Source organism: Zootoca vivipara, chromosome 10 (genome assembly GCF_965207765.1).
Source record: "Zootoca vivipara chromosome 10, rZooViv2.hap1.1, whole genome shotgun sequence".
NCBI classification, from domain to species: Eukaryota; Metazoa; Chordata; class Lepidosauria; order Squamata; family Lacertidae; genus Zootoca; species Zootoca vivipara.
The window spans coordinates 26,734,981-26,757,954 of NC_142593.1; the positions used below are offsets into that span (position 1 = coordinate 26,734,981).

Here is a 22,974-nt window from a genome sequence, read left to right on the forward strand (position 1 = left end):
AATATCGCACTGTCTTAGACTGTTCAGTTTAAGCTTTTCTTGCATCTATTTAGAAAAGGTTACTTTAGAGGAAATTATATTCCTTTTATTTATGTACTTGAACTGTGGCATGCTTCATTGGCTTTTTTTCTGAGTTGTATTTCACAGACGACAGGGATATGTTAGCAGTTAAAATATTAATAAATTAATAGTATTGCGAAATAAGCCACTTTTTACTTTTTATAAAACAGAATGAAAAGTAATAACTAATTTCCAGTAATTTATGAAAAGAGAAGTCAAACATGAATTTGTACATATAGAACATGTAGACTAAATTTAAAACATTTTCAAAGTAAATGCCCTATTTTACACTACCAACCTGGAATCAGTGAAGATTATTTTACCAATGTATGAGCACTAATGTTACTAATGTTGAAAACGCACCTGCAGAACCAGAAGTACATAAAGCTCCTGCTCTTCCTGATCAGCCTTTGGATGCCATTTTCTTTGTTTACTAAGAAAACCCATACCTACATAACACTGTCAATGCTTACAGTTGTGGGCTGACTCTGTCTGATGCTTCAAATTAATATGCATAATTTTACAATTGACCAATACAACTATGACCTGCTAATGGAAACATTTGCTATCTTTAGATTATGTTTGCTGTTTGCTTCAGTTCCCTAACCCTAATGGCCATCAAAGGTTAAAATATGAAGCATGGATTAATCAAAATAATTCTCACTTTGTTAATCACTTGAACAGCTGGAAAAAGTAGAATTTGCCTTTTGCTGTCATACAAGCTTGTCATGTCCAATTTTGATTTGGAGAATATAGGCAGAATAAAAGTACAGGCTAATTTTAAATGTGATCATTATTTTTTTATTATGAGCACCCACAATCTTACTTATCCCCTCAGTGTTGTTTCAGAGCCAGAAAGTTTGTTTTGGACATTTTTGCTATCATACTCCAATGCTTACCCTGGGGGAAATGCAAAAGCATGGCCCCCTTCTAACAATGTACCCGTGTTTGATGTGAAGTCCTAAAAACAGTGGCAGATTGTTCTTGATGCTTGTTATCTGCATTAAAGTTAAAGTAACCAAAGCCAAAGTAGAGCATTTCCCAATCTGGTAGTCTCCCAAGTGTTTTGTACTCCACCAACCCTAGCCAGTGGAGTTTTGCTGGCTGAGTCTGAAAAGAGTGGTAATATAAAACATCTTCAGGGCACCCAGTAGGGTAAGGCTGCCCTGGTATGATTATCCTTACAGCAGTATCAGTTGTGTATTGAGACGCCGTGACTACCCTGTTCCCTAAGATGTAAATAACTACACAACACACAGGATATTTGGGATCAAATAAGGCCACAACTTTATTGGTTACAGATGTGAGGTTTAGCCATAGGCATTGTGGTAACCAACTGCATATGTCACTCCTGCCTGTCCGCTTGGAGTGTATCTAAGGCTGAAGCCAGTGGGGGGGGGGGGCGCCTTATGATCTACATCAAATTGGGGCATCCCCCAGGCGGTTCCTGTTGGAGGAATGACCCTAGCCCCCGTCTGGGCATCAGACAGAAGCTGCTACAGTACTTCTGGATTCTTTTAACAGGATACCCTTACCCGTGGAGGGGCAGGCGGAGGCTACAACCTCCCCTCCAACCAAGATTAGGCTTACCCAATGCCTATCTACCCAACTGGCGATGCCAATTTTCCAAGTGAGAAAAATTCCTGCCCAGCCCCTTAAAAATTAGGCGGCCAATATTGTCCATAGCAAGGTCAAAGCTTCCATGAAAACCCTAATCTGAGGGAGGGTAAGTGGGAGAACCAATGCAGTGAGAGAAAGCCGAAAAGGCCCTGCCAGCTGGGCATTTAAACTTCCCTGGGCATGGTGCCAAGGGCCACAATTGGTCGGTTGGTCCCATGCCCAGAGGAACGCCCCCTAACTCCTGCTGCCATTGGCCCATTTGACAGCAAGAATACAATTCGGCCTGTGATAGGTTGGTTTGGCAAGGAGTCCTGGGGCCCACCTGAAAAGCCGCCCGCCTGAAAAGGGAGCGAACAGACTTAGCTGAGAAGTGACATGTGGAAGAACAGAAGAGCTGAGAAGGGAACTTCTCAATTGGCTTGAGGAAAATGTCATCATGCTTCTTGCCTAAATGGCAAGAGGTTGGCCTCTCAGGTTTTTCTGACTTTACTGCCCATATGGGTTTCTTGGAAGACATATAATGGCCCCTTCTTAGGTCTCATTCAGACTTCCTTTTGTGCTGTGCCTTCCAGGCATAGGTCAGCACTTTCCAGGTCTGAGTGGTTTTCCCAGAAAAAAATGCCATTTAACACTGAATTGGAATAAATGCCATTCAGGTTTTTCGTGGATTGCCATTTGTTCTGATTCAGTGGTAAACAGTGGATTTTCCCAGGGAAAGTGGTGGGACCATAAAACAAAAACAAAACTGCTTGGACACAGACCTGGAAAACACAGGCCTGTACCTGGAAAGTGCAGCACAAAAGGAAATCTGGAAGAGCCCATTCTCTGAGTCTCCTTTGTTATTCCAGTGAGGCCATTCTCTGTTTTCCCTGCTTGTGTCCCTGAGGGGACTGATTATGACCAACTCACTCATCACTAGGAAGTTCTACATCCCATAGCAAGGGAGCTACATTAGCTATTTCCAGAGCAGGGGTCTGTGCATAGCTTGCAAACAGTGAGGTCTTGGTCCATTTTGTCTTCCACCTAGGCAGAGGAAGGAACTATGAGGTTATTTCTATTTGAGTGTTACTACAATAGACATTGTAGTAGAGACATCCCCTTGCCAAGAAAGGTCCTTATAGTTAAAGCTATGGTTTTCCCAGTAGTGATGTATGGAAGTGAGAGCTGGACCATAAAGAAGGCTGACTGCCGAAGAATTGATGCTTTTGAATTATGGTGCTGGAGAAGACTCTTGAGAGTCCCATGGACTGCAAGAAGATCAAACCTATCCATTCTGAAGGAAATCAGCCCTGAGTGCTCACTGGAAGGACAGATCGTGAAGCTGAGACTCCAATACTTTGGCCACCTCATGAGAAGAGAAGACTCCCTGGAAAAGACCCTGATGTTGGGAAAGATGGAGGGCACAAGGAGAAGGGGATGACAGAGGATGAGATGGTTGTACAGTATTCTCGAAGCCACCAACATGAGTCTGACCAAACTGCAGGAGGCAGTGGAAGACAGGAGTGCCTGGCGTGCTCTAGTCCCTGGGGTCACAAAGAGTCAGACACGACTAAACAACAACAACACTACCACAATGGACATAAGGAAAACAGAGTGTATGCCACAAATAATTAATCTAAAAAATAGCATTCTATCAAAAACATATCAGTTGAACCACCAGATGTTTAGTTCAAATTATGAAATGGGTCTCTTTGAAACATTTAATATTTTAAGAGTAGAAGAACCTACATTATTGCATGAATCTGTATGTTACATATATGTGTTGTAATATATATGATATGTAATCTGACTTTCAAACACTATTCAGTGAATCCCCACATTTGGGGACCAGTTGGTACATTCTGAATTTTAAGGATGTCGTATGGGCACCAGTAACAAAATGGCTACCAGGGCAAGGAATAACACAAAATGGCTACTACATCTAAAAGATTGGGGGGGGGAGAAACAGAATGCCAAAATTAGCACAATTTATATCAATATTGGCTTCTTTTTTAAAGGAATATTTGAATGAACAGCTGTCTTATGAGGAATCTTCTGAAGAAAACATGTCAAGCATTAGAACTTTAAACATGACATTCAGAATCAAAGAACAGCATCCTGGTTTTGACCCTTTCCAGGTGCACTGCCTGTATTGCACTAATGTGTTAGAAAAGGTTAGTGATTATTTTAACTATTTTAACTTCCAGTTGAGATAAAATATTGCATGAAGTAATTGCTACCAAGAAAAATGAAAATCCAGTCAGATGGTTATTGATAGCTGTGATGTTGTGATAAAAATATATGGACAATATCTAATAATTTCCACTTCCCAAATAGTATAGGGCCTACTTTCCCCCTTTATATATGCCCCCTCTGCAACTTATCAGTGAGCTCCAAAAATAAAGAACTGTTGCTGTATGTCACGGACTGTTTGGACATAGAGGAATGGTGGGAGGAACCAGCTGGGGAACCACCAAGAGAAGAAGGCTCAGAGTCTGGGCAGTGGTGATGGTGGTGAGTGGTCAGAGGAAGAAGAGGGAGAAGGCTGGGAATAGATGTCAGAAGCTGAAGAAGTAAAAGGGCTTAGTGAGCTGAGAGAGTCTGTGGCAGAGAGGAAGAGATGAGTCAGGCTGGGGAAGCGTAACGGGTGCCTCCCCCTCCTACTGTGACAAGCCCCCCCCCTCGAGGTGACTCTTCCAGGTTAGCGGAGTTTGTAACCTGAGGCGTTTGTAACCTGAGGCGTTTGTAACTCGAGGTACGACTGTATTATCTTTTCTGCTCTGCAGTATGGCAGCTTTTATCCCAAGAGGTCAAGTGTCCTGGGGAGCCAAAAAGATCCCATCAAGCCATATAACTACTGAGTTTCTTAACTCTAATCTAAGCTTGTCGTTAAATGCAGACTGAGATGCAACCACTAGCTTGCCTGATAGCTAACAGCCTTAACATGCTCTTTTGCATACTAGGGGCTTAGTCTGGAAGGGGTTTCATGCACAAACTTATCTAACCACATGTGGGTTGATCTTTTTGGATTAGGGTTACATTTGGCTCCTTTCAAAGATCCTGTAATGGTATAGAAGTTGCATTGAGAACATGGTTCTATTTTCATATTACCTCAATCACATAGCCAAATTTAATTGGCTGAATGTGTTGTCATCACAGGTATTATATGACTTTGACTCTGTGAGAGATTTTGCAGTCAAACCTAACCATGCATGTTTATGCTAGCTAGTAAATGAAGGGTTTAAGGACCATAAATTGCTCTAGAAGGCTTGGCTAGGTCATGCCCCCTTACCTTTGGGGAGGGAGACAGAAAGACTAGTTTCCTATTCCTCTCTCTCTCCTCTTTGAATGTAATGGACCAGATGTTTGAGCCTGAGGCTTCTGACCACATATTTGAGACTAGCTTCTGTATATTCTGTAACCAAAAATACATTGCCTGTGTTGTTTCTGCTGTAGCATTGTATAATGCATGAATGAGAGCTCTGATTACTGTAAGTAAAGCATTTAAACTTACTTAAGGTTGTGGTCTATTAACTCTGAGAGGTGGAGCCAGGGAAGCACAATTGTGAATGCTTAATACTGGAACATTTTATGATCTAACAACCTATATTTCCCACGCTTTGCAAGCACTTCACATATTTCTGTTTCAGCTGTACTGGAGGCTCTTTTGGCTAGAGAGTGAGTCAAGCCCCCCCCCCAAGCTTTTTAAATTCAGCCAGTCAGCCATTTTTCTTCTGCAGTTTCCCACACACATGGGAATTCAGGGTTAACTGGTATTCCCCAGTTAGTTCCCAACAGATTCACCAGAATTTCTCAAGGAAGAGGACCAGCTGTGAAATAATTCCACCATATTATCAATGTAAAGAAAAAACTAGAAAAAATCCTGGGGGGGGGTTCCCCCCCAGATTTCCTAAAATCACCCTATTGCTACAAAAATATTTATAGGTGAACATTCAACCATCAATCAATGCTTTCATATTGGAATTCAATTTTTAAAAATAATAAGCACATTAATGAAAACATGTCCACATAACTAATTAAGCTATTGGCTTCAGGTAAATTTCTCTTAAGTTGGAAATTTGACTTTAAATTCCATGTGGTTCTAGCTAAGCAATACTAAAGAAAGGAATTGCTTGTTTTAGATAAAGGAGTAAAAATTAAACTAGGTGTTAATTTGTAATGCAGATAATATTTTTATCATGTCTGTTACAGCTCCCTCCTCCATTAATACTGTAGTAGCACAAGACCTTCAAATGCTGACAACTCAGGGCAGAATTTCACTGCTGTGTGACAGGACTGCAATGCTCTATTAATCTGCAAGTGACAAGCAATAGTTAAATTGGATTACAGAAACTTTTACTATGCTATCTTATTATCAGCCTGTGGACAACTATCAAAAATTTAATTAGTTTTTGTTTTTATTCTATTTTATATTGACAATCCAAAGATATATAAAATAGCCTAATATATCAATATTATAAAATACAACCATAAAATAATTTAAATTGCAAAGAACTATATGGACCCACTTGACTTTAAGAAGCCCTATTCAGAGTGGGGAGGCAGGTACATAGCTGCCAAGTTTTCCCTTTTCTCGCGAGGAAGCCCATTCAGCATAAGGGAAAATCCCTTTAAAAAAGGGATAACTTGGTAGCTATGGGCAGGTAGCAAATAGCTATAGGATCATTTCAATGGTGATACTTCAACTATGTCCCTATTCCCTAGTCAATTCATTTTGTATCCTCTTTAATGGTATGTAAACACAAGTTCAGAGCATTTGTTGCTCACCCAGGCTTTTAAAAATGATTGCATCTCTGTAAATTGAACTTTGCTTATGGGGTAGCCCCACTGGCAGAAGGGAGTGAATTGATTTTTGCAAATTCGTCTCCCTATGTAAGCACTTGACCTTCTGCAAACCTGTTCTAGAGCAGGGATCAGCAACCTTTTTCAGCCGTGGGCCGGTCCACCATCCCTCAGACCATGTGGTGAGCTGGAATATATATATATATTTTTTGGGGGGGAATAATGAACGAATTCCTATGCCCCACAAATAACCCAGAGATGTGTTTTAAATAAAAGCACACATTCTACTCATGTAAAAACACCAGGCAGGCCCCACAAATAATCCAGAGATGCATCTCTCCCTCTCTCTCTCTCTCTCTCTCTCTCTCTCTCTCTCTCTCTCTATATATATATATATAATGTAAACTGGGCATGTGGGTTATTATCCACTTTCTCCGAAACCGCTTCACCGATTGCGTTCAAATTTTGACACAACGTCCCAAGTGAATGTCCAAAGGTTCCTATAAAGTTTGCTAAAACAGATGGCCCCCTGATGGAAAAGTTTTCTGACCCCTGGTCTAGCAAAATCTGTTTTATGGAAAGAAGAGAAGTAGAGCAAAACAAAGATAATAGTACCACCACATTGTTGCTAAAACAGGTGTAGTTGACCTATGTGAATCAATCCCAAGGGACTCTCTCATGGATTTCATTAATTGCTGAGGCTGTGTACTCACTTTGGTATTTGAAGTGTTGTATCTTGTAGTTCCCAGGGTTTCCCAAACATGGGTCTCCAGCTGTTTTCGGACTACAATTGCCATAATCCCTAGCTAGCAGGACTAATGGTCAGGGATGATGGGAATTGTAGTCCAAAAACAGCCGGAGACCCAAGTTTGGGAAACCCTGATATAACTGAATGGGTACATTTGTCAGCATGGAGAAAAGTGCTGCAACTGGGGGATAACCTTGTGTTGCAGCAAACCTAGTCCTCTTCCTCAAGTGTGGCCTTTATTGAAAGGGATGCTGTGTGCAGTGCAGTGTTTTTCCAGGTTCCTCTGCATTATACAAGCATTTTTCCCAGTCATCTCTCCACCCAGTATGTCATAATTACATGCAGTTTTATATTTAATAATACTGTATGATTAAAGTTATGTAATCACAACTTTTGATTTGTATGTCATACTTTCTTGTGTATAACAAGTGACACTGTTTATATTTATAGAAATTTATGACAGTTATCTGGTGACTAGGCTGTCTTACAAAACAGCAGATAAGTAAAATATCACACTAATGATAAAACAGCATTCACTCCCAATTCCAGTTACATGGAGAGTTTCTTGTTGATAAGGTTGTGCTGATGGTAAAATAAATAAATAAATAACTGTAAATTGCTACACTACATAAAAAGTTGACAATTATTTTGCTTTTGTAACTGATATCAGGATTTCAGAGTAAGTGGTTTGGCAAAATGCTGTTAACAGTTGGAAGAATAGCTACTCAAAAATTGATTTATCTTTATATAAATAATGGCTACATCCCCAAATGGATTTATAAATTAATTGCTGTCTTATTAGAATAAAACCCTTCTTCCCTGGGTATGATTGATGCTATCTGTCTAAGTCCTTGTTTCAGCCACCCCCCTCCTTAGTTAGTTTATCACAGCTGGAGCTTTAATTTACTGATCATATTAACTCTGATTAATAACTAACAATACCCTCTTCTTATATATCAACAGTCTACCATTACTGAGTGCAAGTGGGATTGGTCAGATTTGCTGCTGAGTTATTTCAGACTAAATAGAACGACCTTCATGGCACTACTGGAGCACAGGTAATACTTTTTTGGGGGGGGGGAGAGAAAAGTTTCTCTTGAGTTCTGTAAGTTTTGTGTTCTGTGCAAAGCAACTTTGCAAATAACATTTAAACTGCTTACCTGAAGATTTAATTTGAAGTTTTGCTTGTGGGGTGATGCTTTTCTGTCTTCCTCTTGCAAGTCCCTTGTGAACTTCTGAAAAGATGCTGCTGAAGGCCACAGGCCCTCTGTGATATTGTGGAATGTGTTGTGGGGGCTGAAGTTGGAAGGTGGGGGTGTCAAGAAATTGGATACCCACCCCTTCCACAAGTAAAGGTGTCTTCTTATCATAAAAGGGGCTCTCTCAATAGAATAGAATACAAAACTAAACAAACAAACAGTGGGGAAAATAAACATGGAGGGGTTCTAAAGGGTTATACAGAGGGCATTTACATCTATGTGCAAGGACCACTCAGGGACCCCTTTTTAGCGTATCTATCTACATTGCCCGACAATCCAATGGTATCTTATGTGCAATAAGAAATTACAGTCAGAAAAGTATATTATGGAGACCAAAAAAATGTACAGTATGCATCAGTATCTTCGGTGTATAATATTCTTTCCTGGTGTTGGTGTGCATAAATGAGCTCACATGAATGAGTTCACATGAATGTAGTTTAAGTATGTTTATAAAGAGATTGTTTGTAATAAAACAATGTGATTGTTCCACTGTGGGCAGAACACTTAATTTACATTTAGTATGTTAACACAAGCCGCCAAAATTATGTTGAGTCAAGGTGTGATAAATGCTGCAAGTTCTGTTTATGGTGATGAAGCAGATTTTTGTATTATATATAGTATTGTAGAGAAGCATGAGCTAGTGCACTCACTAAGATGAGCTGTTTAAGGGCATTTACGTGAAGGCTATGGTACATTGATCTCTGTTTGAGAGCTTAAGGCTGCAAAAAACAACCCATTTGCAAATGGTACAGAAATGAGTGCTATATTTGTGCCACATTCTGCTACGTTTCCGGAAATGGCTTTAATATCACGTGAAAGCTCAAACATAATGTGGAAGTCAACAGGAAAACATTGGGAAAATGGAATAAACTGCTGTGTGAATCCAGCCTCAGACAGCATGAGGTTTATAACTAAAGCAAGACTTTTAAGTTGAAATGTGAATTGCTATTGAAAACTCGAGCTTGGAAATCATAACTAATATGTGTAAAATGTGATCTGATTTTCAAACTGCAGTTTGTGAAATTGTGAAATAGCACGGCACGTCCCCCGTTTTGATATGTAGTAGGCGAGAGCTGAGCAGGTAGTTTCATCTGTTCTGAATTAGAAGTGTTTTCAAGTCCTAGGTTTCTGCTGGTGATTACAGAGAATTGTGTGGCATTTAGTAAAACTGTTGCCTTGTGTATTATACAGTGCAGTGGTACGGTACCTTGGGTTACAGATGCTTCATGTTACAGACGCTTCAGGTTACAGACTCCGCTAACCCAGAAATAGTACCTCGGGTTAAGAACTGTGCTTCAGTGTGAGAATGGAAATCGTGCGGCGGCGGCGCAGCAGCAGCAGTGGGAGGCCCCATTAGCTAAAGTGGTACCTCAGGTTAAGAACAATTTCAGGTTAAGAACGGACCTCCAGAATGAATTAAGTTCTTAACCCGAAGTACCACTGTATATTTACAATGGATGCTGTTGGAAAAAATGGTAACGTATCCTTCAGAAATCAGTAGTTTCAAAATTGTAAACTGTAGCCAGGTCACCTGTAGAACTTTAGAGTGTAACTAATATGAAGTAAAATATTTTTCTTGTTTAGAGTTATCACAGAGGAAAACTGAATAAATTATGTATATTTTTAGTGGATACACAGACAGCATCTGTTGTGAATGTTAGCCATATGGTGAGCTATTTATGGGGGAAATGTTTACATTTATAATGTTTATTGTGTTGTTGATTATCCATATATTCAGAAAATGCTGTTCTAAAATCTTGTTATATCAACATGCTTAAAATCTCTTTTATTATCATGAATTTGAGCAATATATGAGCAGGTTTAATTGAGCATGCAAAAGTACCTTTTTATGGCATCTGATGTGTTAGCATAGCATGATGAAGTGACTCGCGATGAGTCTGATCTGTTTGTAGGGAAAAAAAGAGGTGCTACATAGCCCAGCCCACCCGCCTTATAAAGTAATAGAGTGGTTAAGGAATATACTAAAAAGAGACTTACATGTCACAACCAACAAATTCAAATTAGAGATGGGGACAAATTCAGAACTGTGGGAACTGATAATATTGAACTTTCCCAGTATCAACATTCTCAACTGAATAACAAGCCAATCCCAGACCCTTCCAGATTTTGGGCAAATTGGTGAAACAGTTAAGCTAAGGTTTTCTAAAAACAAACAAACAAACAAACTGAAACATGCACTTTGGATTAAAATAACCAAATTTGCCATGGACATGAAGTAATAAAGTTTAAAAATTATCTGATGTGGATTAAATCCACTCCTGTTTTGAAATAAACAAGTTTAAAATTTTATACTGTTTGTTTATAAATGAATAAGAACACAAGACAAGCCTGCTGGATGGCCCATGTAGTCCAGCATTCTGTTCCAGCAGATGACTGTAGGAAGCCTGCAAGCAGAATTTAAGCACAATGCACTCTGCCCACTTGTGATTCCCAGCAGACCATTTTTATTTTCATTGAAGTGCTGAGCACATAAAATCCTGTTGGTGTTCCTTCTTGAACACCCGGTGCTTGTTGATGGTGTTTTTCCCTACTTCTGATGGCATCTTCACATTTCTGAATCATTATGTCTACTTCAGGTCCATCCACTACTTCAGAGCTGAAAAGTTATCTTCAGCCTCATTGCACCTCCCTATCATTTCACTGGGGCATTTACTGGTTACTGGACCTGATACGGTGCCATGACAGAGAATGGGCACTTCATTTAGCATGTCAGAAACCATACAAAGCTGAATTCTTGCTATAATACCCACTGGAATGTTTGTGCACCAAGGCCCCTGAATGTAACTCAGGACTCTTCCAGATGACCTATTTATTATTCATCTTGATTTGCTTGCACAAAATTTACACACAGGTTAGGATATATCTGGTCTTTATTGAGCATTCTTATTTGTTTATAGGACAGTTATAGGCAGTGATTTTTTTCTAAAAAATGTTTAGGGGTACTCTCACTTTGACTCATGAAAATCACCATTTTATACTTCAAATTGGGCAAAATAAATACAGTAAAAGGACAAGAGTACAATGATTCAGAAAATCTTTAGGGGTATGCATACCCCTGCGTTCCCCCCAGAAAAAAGCACCGGTTATAGGACAATAAGCATTCATCCTGATTTCCTTGTGGGGTGTTTACATGTCTTCCCATTAGGCTTTTGTTCATCCCAGACTTCTCAGAACATTTCCCCATTACTTTCCAAACTGCTAAAAGTCAAAGGAGTGTTTGCCGTCACTAAATCATATGACAATATTTTATCAAAATATGCAATATAAAACTAACACTTTCTTAGAGGTCTCTTCTGTTCTGGTCTAAGCCCTAGTTTTTCTGCACTGAACCATCTGAGCTTTAGAAAGCACAGTGTTGGCCTCTCCTAAGTGATGGAAATTGTTCATTCCCAAGACCTTGTTGGTCATGCTTCATGATGTCCAGCACTACCCTAAATTTTTTTGGGGGGTGGTGGTGGTGGTGGTTCATGTATACGCTTGTGTTTACTTTTCTGTGATAAAACTGATTATGGAGCCATTATTAGATTTTTACCAGTAAAGCATATTTCTTATCAGAAAAAACATTAATTCTAATGACTAGAGATCCAGCCTTACAACAGACCATTTACATAGTGCATTAAATCACTGGTAACTCAGAAAACTAAGTGTAGCTTATCTAATGCCATTCGTAGACTTTCGTCTTCTGACGTTTGAGAAGCAAGTTTCATTTTTTTGCTGATGCAGAACTCCACATCTTTGGCTCATTACTTCATTGTGTGTTTTTATTGAGGGAAATATGGTAGTTCTGTTCCTTAACAGAAAGACAAATCTCTTTGCCTTGGCATGCCTCCTAAACATGGGACTATTCAGACTAATCATGAGCTGCAACCAAGGTTTGTTCTTTGTTACAGCTTGTGGTTCATAAGGAGAGACCTTAACCATGAGTCCTGGTTTGGATTAAACACTAAGTCAAACCTGGGATTAGTGTGGTGTGACAGCAGAAAGAACTGGGGAGAAACAAAGGGACTACAAGCTTGTTTCTGGGAGCCAAGATTTGGTTTAGTGCGACTGCGAAGCAGGTCTTTGAATTAAATATTCCTGAAAATATTCAGATGGCCCATTTGTCTAGATAGCATTAGCAAACTGTTGTTTTCGGTGGGCAAAGCCCCTTGTTGTAAGACCTGCACATTACAGAAACAAAGAAGCATAGTATTGTCATTCCAAAAGTTTGCAATATGAAATATGTCACTGAGGAAAGGGTTTTTTTATTAGTCTTTAGATTGACAGGTTATGACAAAACTGTATTCATGTTGCTTGAATACATCTTTTGTCTAGTTTTACATCCTTTTTTTAGTTGTCTAGAAAATGACATATTGAGGTTTTCATTTGCTTTAACCAGGTGTGGTTTTCTGTATAGGAGATATCTTGGTAGGACTGCAGTTGAAAGCGAATGAACCAGTGAAGCTTGGAAAGGCCATGGCCCTTCTTCAGATGGTAGCGATAAGTTGAAAGACTCATTAATCAACAGCAGAGTCACAGGTGTGGTAGCTTTCCTACAAACTGCCAGCAGACTGTGAAAGTCATATCCAACACACAGTACGTCAAAGTGGTCTTACAAACACTCTTATTAAGCCTTTATCTCCTCTCATTTTTAGTTAGAAAAATGCTATAGTTTAAGGAGGGAAAATTCCAGGGTTTTTTATTTGTTTGAGGCTATTTTCATTTCTGTAGGTTACAGTAAATGAATAACTGCATCATTTTACACAGATTTAATGGCTATTGATATACAGTATATTTAGGAATTGGTTGATTTAATTCTCAAAATGATACAATACATATTTATTTTAATAAATAACAAGCTTAATTTGTAATGTTACTGAACTTTAATATTGGCAGAAAATAGGTGGACAATTGCTGTAAGAACAAGGTTATAGAAGTTGTATGTGCATGGAGCCCAGTATGAAGCATGCTCTGAGTTCTACCTAGTACATATGAGCTATAACCCTTAGATTTAGGGACTATGTAAGAAGCAGCCTCTCTTTCATGGATTGTCGTGGTGAAGGGGCTTGAATAACTCAGAGAAGCTATGAGCTATGGCTTGTAGGGCCACCCAAGATGGACAGGTCATAGTGGAGAGTTTTGACTAAACGTGATCCACCTGGAGCAGGAACTGGCAAGCCACTCCAGTATCCCTGCCAAGAAAACTCCATGGACGAAGACAACTGGCATATAAAAGTTATGACGCTGGAAGATAAGCCCCTCAGGTTGGAAGGCGTCCAACATGCTACTGAGGAAGAGCAGAGGACAAGTACAAGTAGATTCAGAGCTGATGAAGCAGCTGGGGCAAGCCGAAAGGTCGCTCAGTTGTGCATATGCCTGGAAGCAAAAGGAAAGTTCAATGCTGTAAAGAAAAATATTGCATAGGAACCTGGAATGTAAGAACCATGAACCTTGGTAAGCTGGATGTGGTCAAAAATGAGATGGCAAGAATAAATATTGACATCCTGGACATCAGTGAACTAAAATGGATGGGAATGGGCGAATTCAGTTTGGATGACCATCATATCTACTACTGTGGGCAAGAATCCCGTACTCGTAGTCAACAAAAGAGTGGCGAAAGCTATACTGGGATGCAATCTCAAAAATGATAGAGAGACCTTTTAACATCACAGTAATCCAGGTTTATGCACCAACTACCAGTGCTGAAGAAACTGAAATTGACCAATTCTATGAAGACTTACAACACCTTCTAGAAATGACACCAAAGAAGGATGTTCTTCTCATTATAGGGGATTGGAATGCTAAAGTAGGGAGTCAAGAGATAAAAGAAATAACTGGCAAGTTTGGCCTTGGAGTTCAAAACGAAGCAGGGCAAAGGCTAATAGAGTTCTGTCAAGAGAACAAGCTGGTCATCACAAACACTCTTTTCCAACAACACAAGAGATGACCCTATACATGGACATCACCAGATGGGCAGCATCAAAATCAGATTGATTATATTCTCTGCAGCCAAAGATGGAGAAGCTCTATACAGTCAGCAAAAACAAGACCTGGAGCTGTCTGTGGCTCAGATCATCAGCTTCTTATAGCAAAATTCCAGCTTAAACTGAAGAAAGTAGGAAAAACCACTGGGCCAGTAAGACACAATCTAAATCAAATCCCTTATGAATACACAGTGGAAGTGAGGAACGGGTTTAAGGATTTAGATTTGGTGGACAGAATGCCTGAAGGATGGATGGTGGCTCATAACATTATACAGGAAGCAGCAACGAAAATCATCCCAATGAAAAGGAAATGCAAGAAAGCAAAGTAACTGTCCAATGAGTCCTTACAAATAGTGGGGGAGAGAAGGCAAGCAAAATGTGAGGGAGATAGTGAAAGATACAGGAAATTGAATGCAGATTTCCCAAAAAATAGCAAGGAGAGACAAAAGTGCCTTCTTAAACGAGCAATGCAAAGAAATAGAGGAAAACAACAGAATGGGAAATCCAGAGATCTCTTCAAGAAAATTGGAGATGTGAAAGGAACATTTCGTACAAAGATTACCATAATAAAGGACAATAGTGGAAAGGACCTAACAGAAGCAGAAGACATCAAGAAGAGGTGGCAAGGATACACAGAGGAATTATACCAGAAAGATATGGAGGTCTCATACACCCCAGGTAGTGTGGTTGCTGACCTTCAGCCAGACATCCTGGAGAGTGAAGTCAAATGGGCCTTAGAAAGCACTGCTAATAACAAGGCCAGTGGTAGTGATGATATTCTGGCTGAACTATTTAAAATTTTAAAAGATGATGCTGTTAAGGTGCTACACCCAATATGCCAGCAAGTTTGGAAAACTCAGCAATGGCCAGAGGATTGGAGAAGATCAGTCTACATCCCAATTCCAAAGAAGGGCAGTGCCAAAGAATGCTCCAACTACCGCACAATTGCACTCATTTCATACGCTAGCAAGGTTATGCTTAAAATTCTACAAGGCAGGCTTAGGCAGTATGTGGACCAAGAACTCCCAGAAGTGCAAGCTGGATTTTGAAGGGGCAGAGGAACCAGAGACCAAATAGCAAACATGTGCTGGATTATGGAGAAAGCTAGAGAGTTCCAGAAAAATGTCTACTTCTGCTTCATTGACTATGCAAAAGCCTTTGACTGTGTCGACCACAGCAAACTATGGCAAGTTCTTAAAGAAATGGGAGTGCCTGATCACCTCATCTGTCTCCTGAGAAATCTCTATGTGGGACAAGAAGCTACAGTTAGAACTGGATATGGAACAACTGATTGGTTCAAAATTGGGAAAGGAGTATGACAAGGTTGTATATTGTCTCCCTGCTTATTTAACTTATATGCCGAATTCATCGTGTGAAAGGCTGGGCTGGATGAATCCCAAACTGGAATTAAGATTGCCAGAAGATATATCAACAACCTCAGATATGCTGATGACACAACCTTGATGGCAGAAAGTGAGGATGGATTAAAGAACCTTTTAATGAGGGTGAAAGAGGAGAGCGCAAAATATGGTCTGAAGCTCAACATCAAAAAAACCAAGATCATGGCTACTGGTCCCATCACCTCCTGGCAAATAGAAGGGGAAGAAATGGAGGCAGTGAGAGATTTTACTTTCTTGGGCTCCTTGATCACTGCAGATGGTGACAGCAGTCACGAAATTAAAAGACGTCTGCTTCTTGGGAGAAAAGCAATGACGAACCTAGACAGTATCTTAAAAAGCAGAGACCTCACCTTGCCAACAAAGGTCCGTATAGTTAAAGCGATGGTTTTCCCAGTAGTGATGTATGGAAGTGAGAGCTGGACCGTAAAGAAGGCTGATTGCTGAAGAATTGATGCTTTTGAATTATGGTGCTGGAGGAGACTCTTGAGAATCCTATGGACTGCAAGAAGATCAAACCTATCCATTCTGAAGGAAATCAGCCCCGAGTGCTCACTGGAAGGACAGATCCTGAAGCTGAGGCTCCAATACTTTGGCCACCTCATGAGAAGAGAAGACTCCCTGGAAAAGACCCTGATGTTGGGAAAGATGGAGGGCACAAGGAGAAGGGGACGACAGAGGACGAGATGGTTGGACAGTGTTCTCGAAGCTATGAACATGAGTTTGACCAAACTGCGGGAGGCAGTGGAAGACAGGAGTGTCTGGTGTGCTCTGATCCATGGGGTCACGAAGAGTTGGACACGACTAAACAACAACAAGAAGCAGCCTCATTGTGAAGAAGCTGATGCTGCAAAAAATGGAAGGCCTGAATGTGATTAGATATAGATTGCTAGTCTTCTGACCTCTTGACCTTTGCAGCCAATGAGAAAGTTACCTATAGATATAAAATACTATTTTAATAGTATTATTTGAAATTAATGAACGTAATGAAGTTAGGCCCATTAATTTCATTGGGTCTCCCCTAACAGTCGACTGTCATTCATAGAATCTGGATACATAGTCTTTCATGATTTCTTTGGGAATTGAGAGGGTATGAAAAAATAGATTAAGTGAAGCAGCTAATGGAGAATATCTGAAAATCTCCCTCCTTTTCTTCTTCCACTGTACTCTTTTTAAGTTTTTGTTAATTTAGTTACTTGTGTCTTATCTGATTTGAATATACTGAGGCTCAGGGAGGGTAGAAATACAATTTAAGGAGCTTGAAGTTTTATGTCAAGGTTGGATGGGTTGGAGAAAGGAAAGGTTGAATTTATTGTAGGGCAAATGTTTTCAAATATAAGGGTTTTTTGGGGGGGTATTTTTATATTTCAAATAAAATACTATGAAAAAGCAACAGTGCAGTCAGTGACCATTTCAGGCACGTCCAACTGACTTGCAATGATCATCACCTGCATTTGGATTTTGCTAAGTAAACTTCTGTGATAGGCATTCTGATGTAGCATAACGGTTTCTACAGTAACTTTTAAGGATGGGGTATAATGAACTTGTTGAGATGCTGTATACCGTGGGAAAGAAGAATATAATTATCTGCACTTCTACACCTCACTGGAAGGAAGGTACAGTTTTATTAAGGCATCAGAAAATGCAGGATTAAGAACATAAGAGCCCTGCAGGATTAGACTAAATGCACATGAACTTACAGGGTTTCCTAATACTTACTGTTTTTAATGATGTATTTACTCCTGCCCTAGGACCATTTGGTGAAGGGTGGGTTCTAAATATTACAGTGGTACCTCAGGTTACAAACGCTTCAGGTTACAAACTCCACTAACCCAGAAATAGTACCTCAGGTTAAGAACTTTGCTTCAGGATGAGAACAGAAATCGTGCGGCGGTGGCACTGTGGCAGCAGCCAGGAGGCCCCATTAGCTAAAGTGGTGCTTCAGGTTAAGAACAGTTTCAGGTTAAGAATGGACTTCTGGGACGAATTAAGTTCTTAACCAGAGGTACCACTGTATAAATAAATAAAATAGCCCACCATCCTTTTTCACAGTGGTCAACCAGGGCATGAGTGCACTAACCATCTTTTGTTTGGTTTTTTTGCCTACTTCCTCTGATACTAGACATAGTATACAACAATCATGACTAGTAGCCATTGATAGTCTTATGATGATTTGTTGAAGCACCTTTTAAAGCAGACCAAATCAGGGGCCATCACCACCTCTTGTGGTAGGGAAATCTATAGTGTGTGTGTGTGTGTGTGTGTGTGTGTAGAAGTACACCTTATTGTCTGTCCTGAAGCAGCCTCTTCGTTGTACAATAGGAAAATTCCATTTGCAGACGATTAATTTCCATGGCGCATCTTAGATCAGAGCCATTGCCATCAGTGTAGAAAAGAATGAAATGGCAATTTTCTTGCCTCTGTTTTGGATAGTTATTTCTGTTGTTGTTTAAATTCAGTAACAGACATCCTTTTAAGAAATGACACACTAAAATAATATGGGAATTATCTTATTAATTGTATTACTAAATAACCTTACAGCCATTTATATACAACCAAACCTTTTCCAATGAAGTGTTAATGAAATTAACAATAAAGGGGTATAATAACCTTTGAAATAATTATATGGATAATGTAACAATACATTTGCTTAAAAATGGAAAGCATTTATATAATATAAAGCAAAATCTCTGTAACTGCTATGTTGAATCAAAGACATTCTTATTGTTACTCAAATACAAAGAAATCTTTTTAAAAAAATGCAGAATAGCGATCTCTCTTAAAAGATAAATGTTCTCTTTTATTACTTTCACTTTTATATAGGTAGCTTAATATTATTCCACACGTGGTTTTATTTTCTTTCACCCTGCTCCCACTTAAATTAGCACTCAGGCTGAAATCCTGTCCAAATTTCCCTGAGAGTAAGCTTCATTGAAAACAATGAAACTTACTTCTGAGTACGTATGTATGGCATTGCACTGTTCATATATTTACCTCAAATTTTTTTAAGCATAGGCAGGGCTTTTTTTCCCAGCCAGAACTCATCTGAACTCAGATTTGGCACCTATCAGGTGGGCACCATTGCCATTGTAAGAAACCAAGGGAGGCGTTCACAGTGAGTTCCAGCACATCTTTTTCTTGAAAAATAGCACTGAACATAGGTATTCTCTTCACTGCAAAAATTATTGTAGATACCTTGTGCTTGTGTAAAACATTTAATGAAGAACTTTAGAATTTCAGCTTACAGTCACTTGCTTTTACATTTTTAAATGTAAAATATTATTAAATCCAGATTTTTTTTTCAGCCAGAACTCACCAGATCTCATTACAGGTAGGTAGCCGTGTTGGTCTGGATCGAAGTAAAATAAAAAAATTCCTTCAGTAGCACCTTAAAGACCAACTAAGTTTTTATTTTGGTATGAGCTTTCGTGTGCATGCACACTTCTTCAGATACCAGGTATCTGAAGAAGTGTGCATGCACACGAAAGCTCATACCAAAATAAAAACTTAGTTGGTCTTTAAGGTGCTACTGAAGGAATTTTTTTATTTCACCAGATCTCAGTTCTGGCACCTCTCAGGTGGGCGCCATTGCCATTATAAGAGAACAAGGGAGGTGTTCATGGTGAGTTCTGGCACTTCTTTTTCTAGGAAAATAGCACTGATTACAAGTAACTAGCAATGGAACTCTCAGCAGGGAAGCATTCTGAAAGAACAGATATGGGCTTGTATTTTATTTGCAAACAGTTATTCAACAATTTTCAATTACATAGTTTCTAAATATGAGGTTTAGATTCTTAAACTGCCTGAGACAAGTCAATAAGAAATGTGCTCTGTATGTGTAAGATGAATGGACTTGTGTGATGCCTACCCCATTCATAATAACTCTTATGCATCACACTTCCAAGCTTTGGTAGTTCTTAGTTTGGCTTCTTTATTGCATTGTTTAGAGATGACATCTCAGGGATTTCCTAGGACTTCGGCAGTTGCATGTCACCTACCCACAAGAGAATTAAATGACCTGCCAGATCTCTAGAAACGGAATAGTTCTTCTTTATTGGGACATTTCTGAACAACCCAAGAGTGTACAAAACTTAGCAGAAAAGTAGTCTGAGAGTACAAGGTGACACAAGAAAGTAGAACAATAGGTAGAGAGGATTCTTGCATTGAAAGGTCTTGAATTAGCCTCACAAAGGTAGCAAAGTTAAACAGTCCCCAGGGCCATGGTTGGTTTTAGTAAACCAATATACATTTGCTAGAGTTTGGCATTGTTGGCAACCAGTAGCTAAAAGACACTTGGCAAATGTACACACAGTTTTAACACAGATTTTTTAAAACTTTAACAACTTAATACATTATATTCCTAATTCCCAGTGATACGCTATTTTACATTTATAAGTGCCTGCCAGTGAAAAATTCTCTCTTCATAATTGCCCTATCAGTAGATCAGAAAGCAGAGTTCCATCAATATAGGTAAAAACAGTATTTTATTTAGTATTATTTTTATAATATGTGTTATCAAACATACTACCTACAGACAAATATTAAATGCATCAAAATGTGTAAAATATTAAACACATGGGAAATGAAGCCATAGATATCGATCCAGTATGTTACAATCTTTACCAATCTTGGAAGCTACAGTAATAATTATTACATTTAGAATATAATGATATTTTAATTTACTTCAGATTTTATCTCCTCTATGTCTCATTCCATTCTGAAAACAGTACAAGGCAAACATAAAAGACAACAAAGGACACATCTGCCACGTCCCTCTGCCCAACACCAGACTTTATTCATGATGCTCACCAAAACCCTACTCTTTGGGGTTTTATACATTAACTTTATCCTTTTTGTAAAATTCGGGCCTAGTCCAAACTTTTCCATTCACTTTACAAAGGAGGTCCATTTAGTTTGAATGTATGCATTTCCTGCATTAATAAAATATAATGCAGTTGGTGTTCCCCTGATCTTATTGTTTTATTTATTGCTTGGATAATGTCCAACAATCTTCTCTATTTAATAAATCCCATCTGATCCATAGCAATATGTCTAGGTAATATTTAATTCAATCTCTCTAGAAAACTTTCTACCAGCATCTTACAATTTTGGTTCAATAGTGAAATAGGTCTATATTACTCCCTTCCAGGGATATTTGCCTTCTGTATTACTACAATTTTTGAATTGGCACATGTGTTTTTAAAAACCCTAGTTTTCCCCAATGTACTCCTCATACATTATTGATGTTCAGGTATGTTTATTTTTTAGAACTCACTCTTTTTAAACCATCTTAATTCAGGCATGTTTTGCTTTATAAATATCTGAATTTCATGCAAATGCTATTGTGGTGTTATAGGGGTTTACAGTACAGTAACTCTTTTTTCGTGTTGGGTAACCCATGGGAAATGCACTTTGCTTAGAAATGTCTCCATTTCTATGAGACTTATATCAACGGAAATAATATGAAGAGCTGTGCTGCTATGCTAATAGGGTGCATGGCGCCTTACAGAGTTATGTGGCAGACATAGGCATGTAGGGACACTGTTAAAGTGGTAGAAAGGCTTCAGGAACAGGACCATTATACAAATTTGCACAAAATTTCAGATGCTGAATTACATGTATAAATTTAGGCTGGCTTTCTGGTGGAAAGCCTTTCTGTAAGAAAGAGAGAAAAGGAGGGAAGAGGCAGGAGAGCCAAGTCCCAGCACAAAAGATCTCATGCTCTGACCCCCTGGGACCACCCCCTAACAACACTGCTGTGGACATATCTTCAATCCAAAGAAACTTACAGTGTAAAATAGTTAAGGGGTGGAAGGAAAAGGAAGAAGAAAAATATGCTTCACTTACATGACAGTTTGGAATGAGAGTTAAGAAATACAGACCCTCCAAATGTTCCTATTTTCCAGGGATAGTCCTGGACTTAAAGAAGTCGTCCCAGTTTCTGATTTGGTCTTTGAGACATCCCTATTTTCATCAGGGAAATGTTGGAGGGTATGGTTATGTAATCCCTGAGCCAAGGAAATAAGTAACTATACAACCTTTAGAAAACATCCATATACTATATAGGGAAGGTTTTTAATGTTTAATGTTTTATTATGTTTTTATATATGTTGTAAGCCACTTAGAGTGGCTGGGGCAGCCTAGTTGGATGTGTGGGGTATAAATATTATTATTATTGAATAGGGTGTCCCTATTTTCATCAGAGAAATGTTGGAGGGTATGGAAATAAAGGTGGGTTTGAGGAGGAAGAGCGTGAAACCATGGACGCAGCTTCAGGAATAGGGGGCACCAAAACTGAAGAAAAATTAAATAAATTATGGAATCGTATATTTGAAATAATACAAAAAAAGCACCAACGTTTCATGTTAAAAGATAGAGTATGTTTCCTGTTGTTGTAGAACCTGAAATATTAAGCAAAATGTGCAGGAACTTTTCTCCTCATTTGTTTTGTGAGAAACTAACCATTTAGTGTTTTTAGACTGTGAATGAATTACTGACTGACATTTAGGAAAGCAGAGCTAGCCAATGAGACAAAGACTATAATGAAACATGTATAAATAACTATTGATGTTTTTAAAAGATTTTTCTGCTGCTCTTCCTGGGAAGGGAAGTTTTTACTGCCTCCATAGAAAACAATCTAGGTATCCAGGATTTTAGTGTAGCTGTGACTGGGTAGCAGATGATCTTTCTTACTCACGTCATTACATGCAAGAATGTGATTGTCTTCTAAACTTTAATTTATTTATTTTTTAAAAAATTACTCTGTTAATGCCAATACAGATAAAGTCAATCATTATTAAAGCCATGTTGTAAGGGGCAGGATTGTGGTTGAGTGATTGTGAGCTACATCAGCCCTGCAAAGTAACTCAGGGTTGTTATATCCATTTGCTGAAGGGAGAGGAGGTAACCCAGTCAGATAGGCAAGGCACAAATAATAAAATAATTGTTGTTGTTGTGTGTGATAGTCCTGAAGTGTGATTCAGGGTCATTAACCTGGTGGGATTGTTATTAAATAGTGAAATGCAGTGGAGAGGGGATTGTGAAGTTTTTTGCAGCTATAAATGACTATTTGTAATGATTGCAGTATATTACCTCCAGGATTAGACAGAACATGTTTCTGAATG

General features: G+C 39.0%; 1 protein-coding gene across 3 annotated transcripts in view; it reads left to right on the top strand.

The window, feature by feature from the left end:
• KIAA0825 (KIAA0825 ortholog) overlaps positions 1 to 22,974 on the top strand; it is a 195,318-nt gene that overhangs the window by 83,241 nt on the left and 89,103 nt on the right. For all 3 annotated transcript variants that reach the window (XM_060280188.2, XM_060280190.2, XM_088652791.1), the window contains 2 exons: positions 3,678 to 3,833; positions 8,174 to 8,268. In XM_060280188.2, coding sequence (XP_060136171.2) covers positions 3,678 to 3,833; positions 8,174 to 8,268 — 251 coding nt within the window. The remainder of the gene's footprint in view (positions 1 to 3,677; positions 3,834 to 8,173; positions 8,269 to 22,974) is intronic.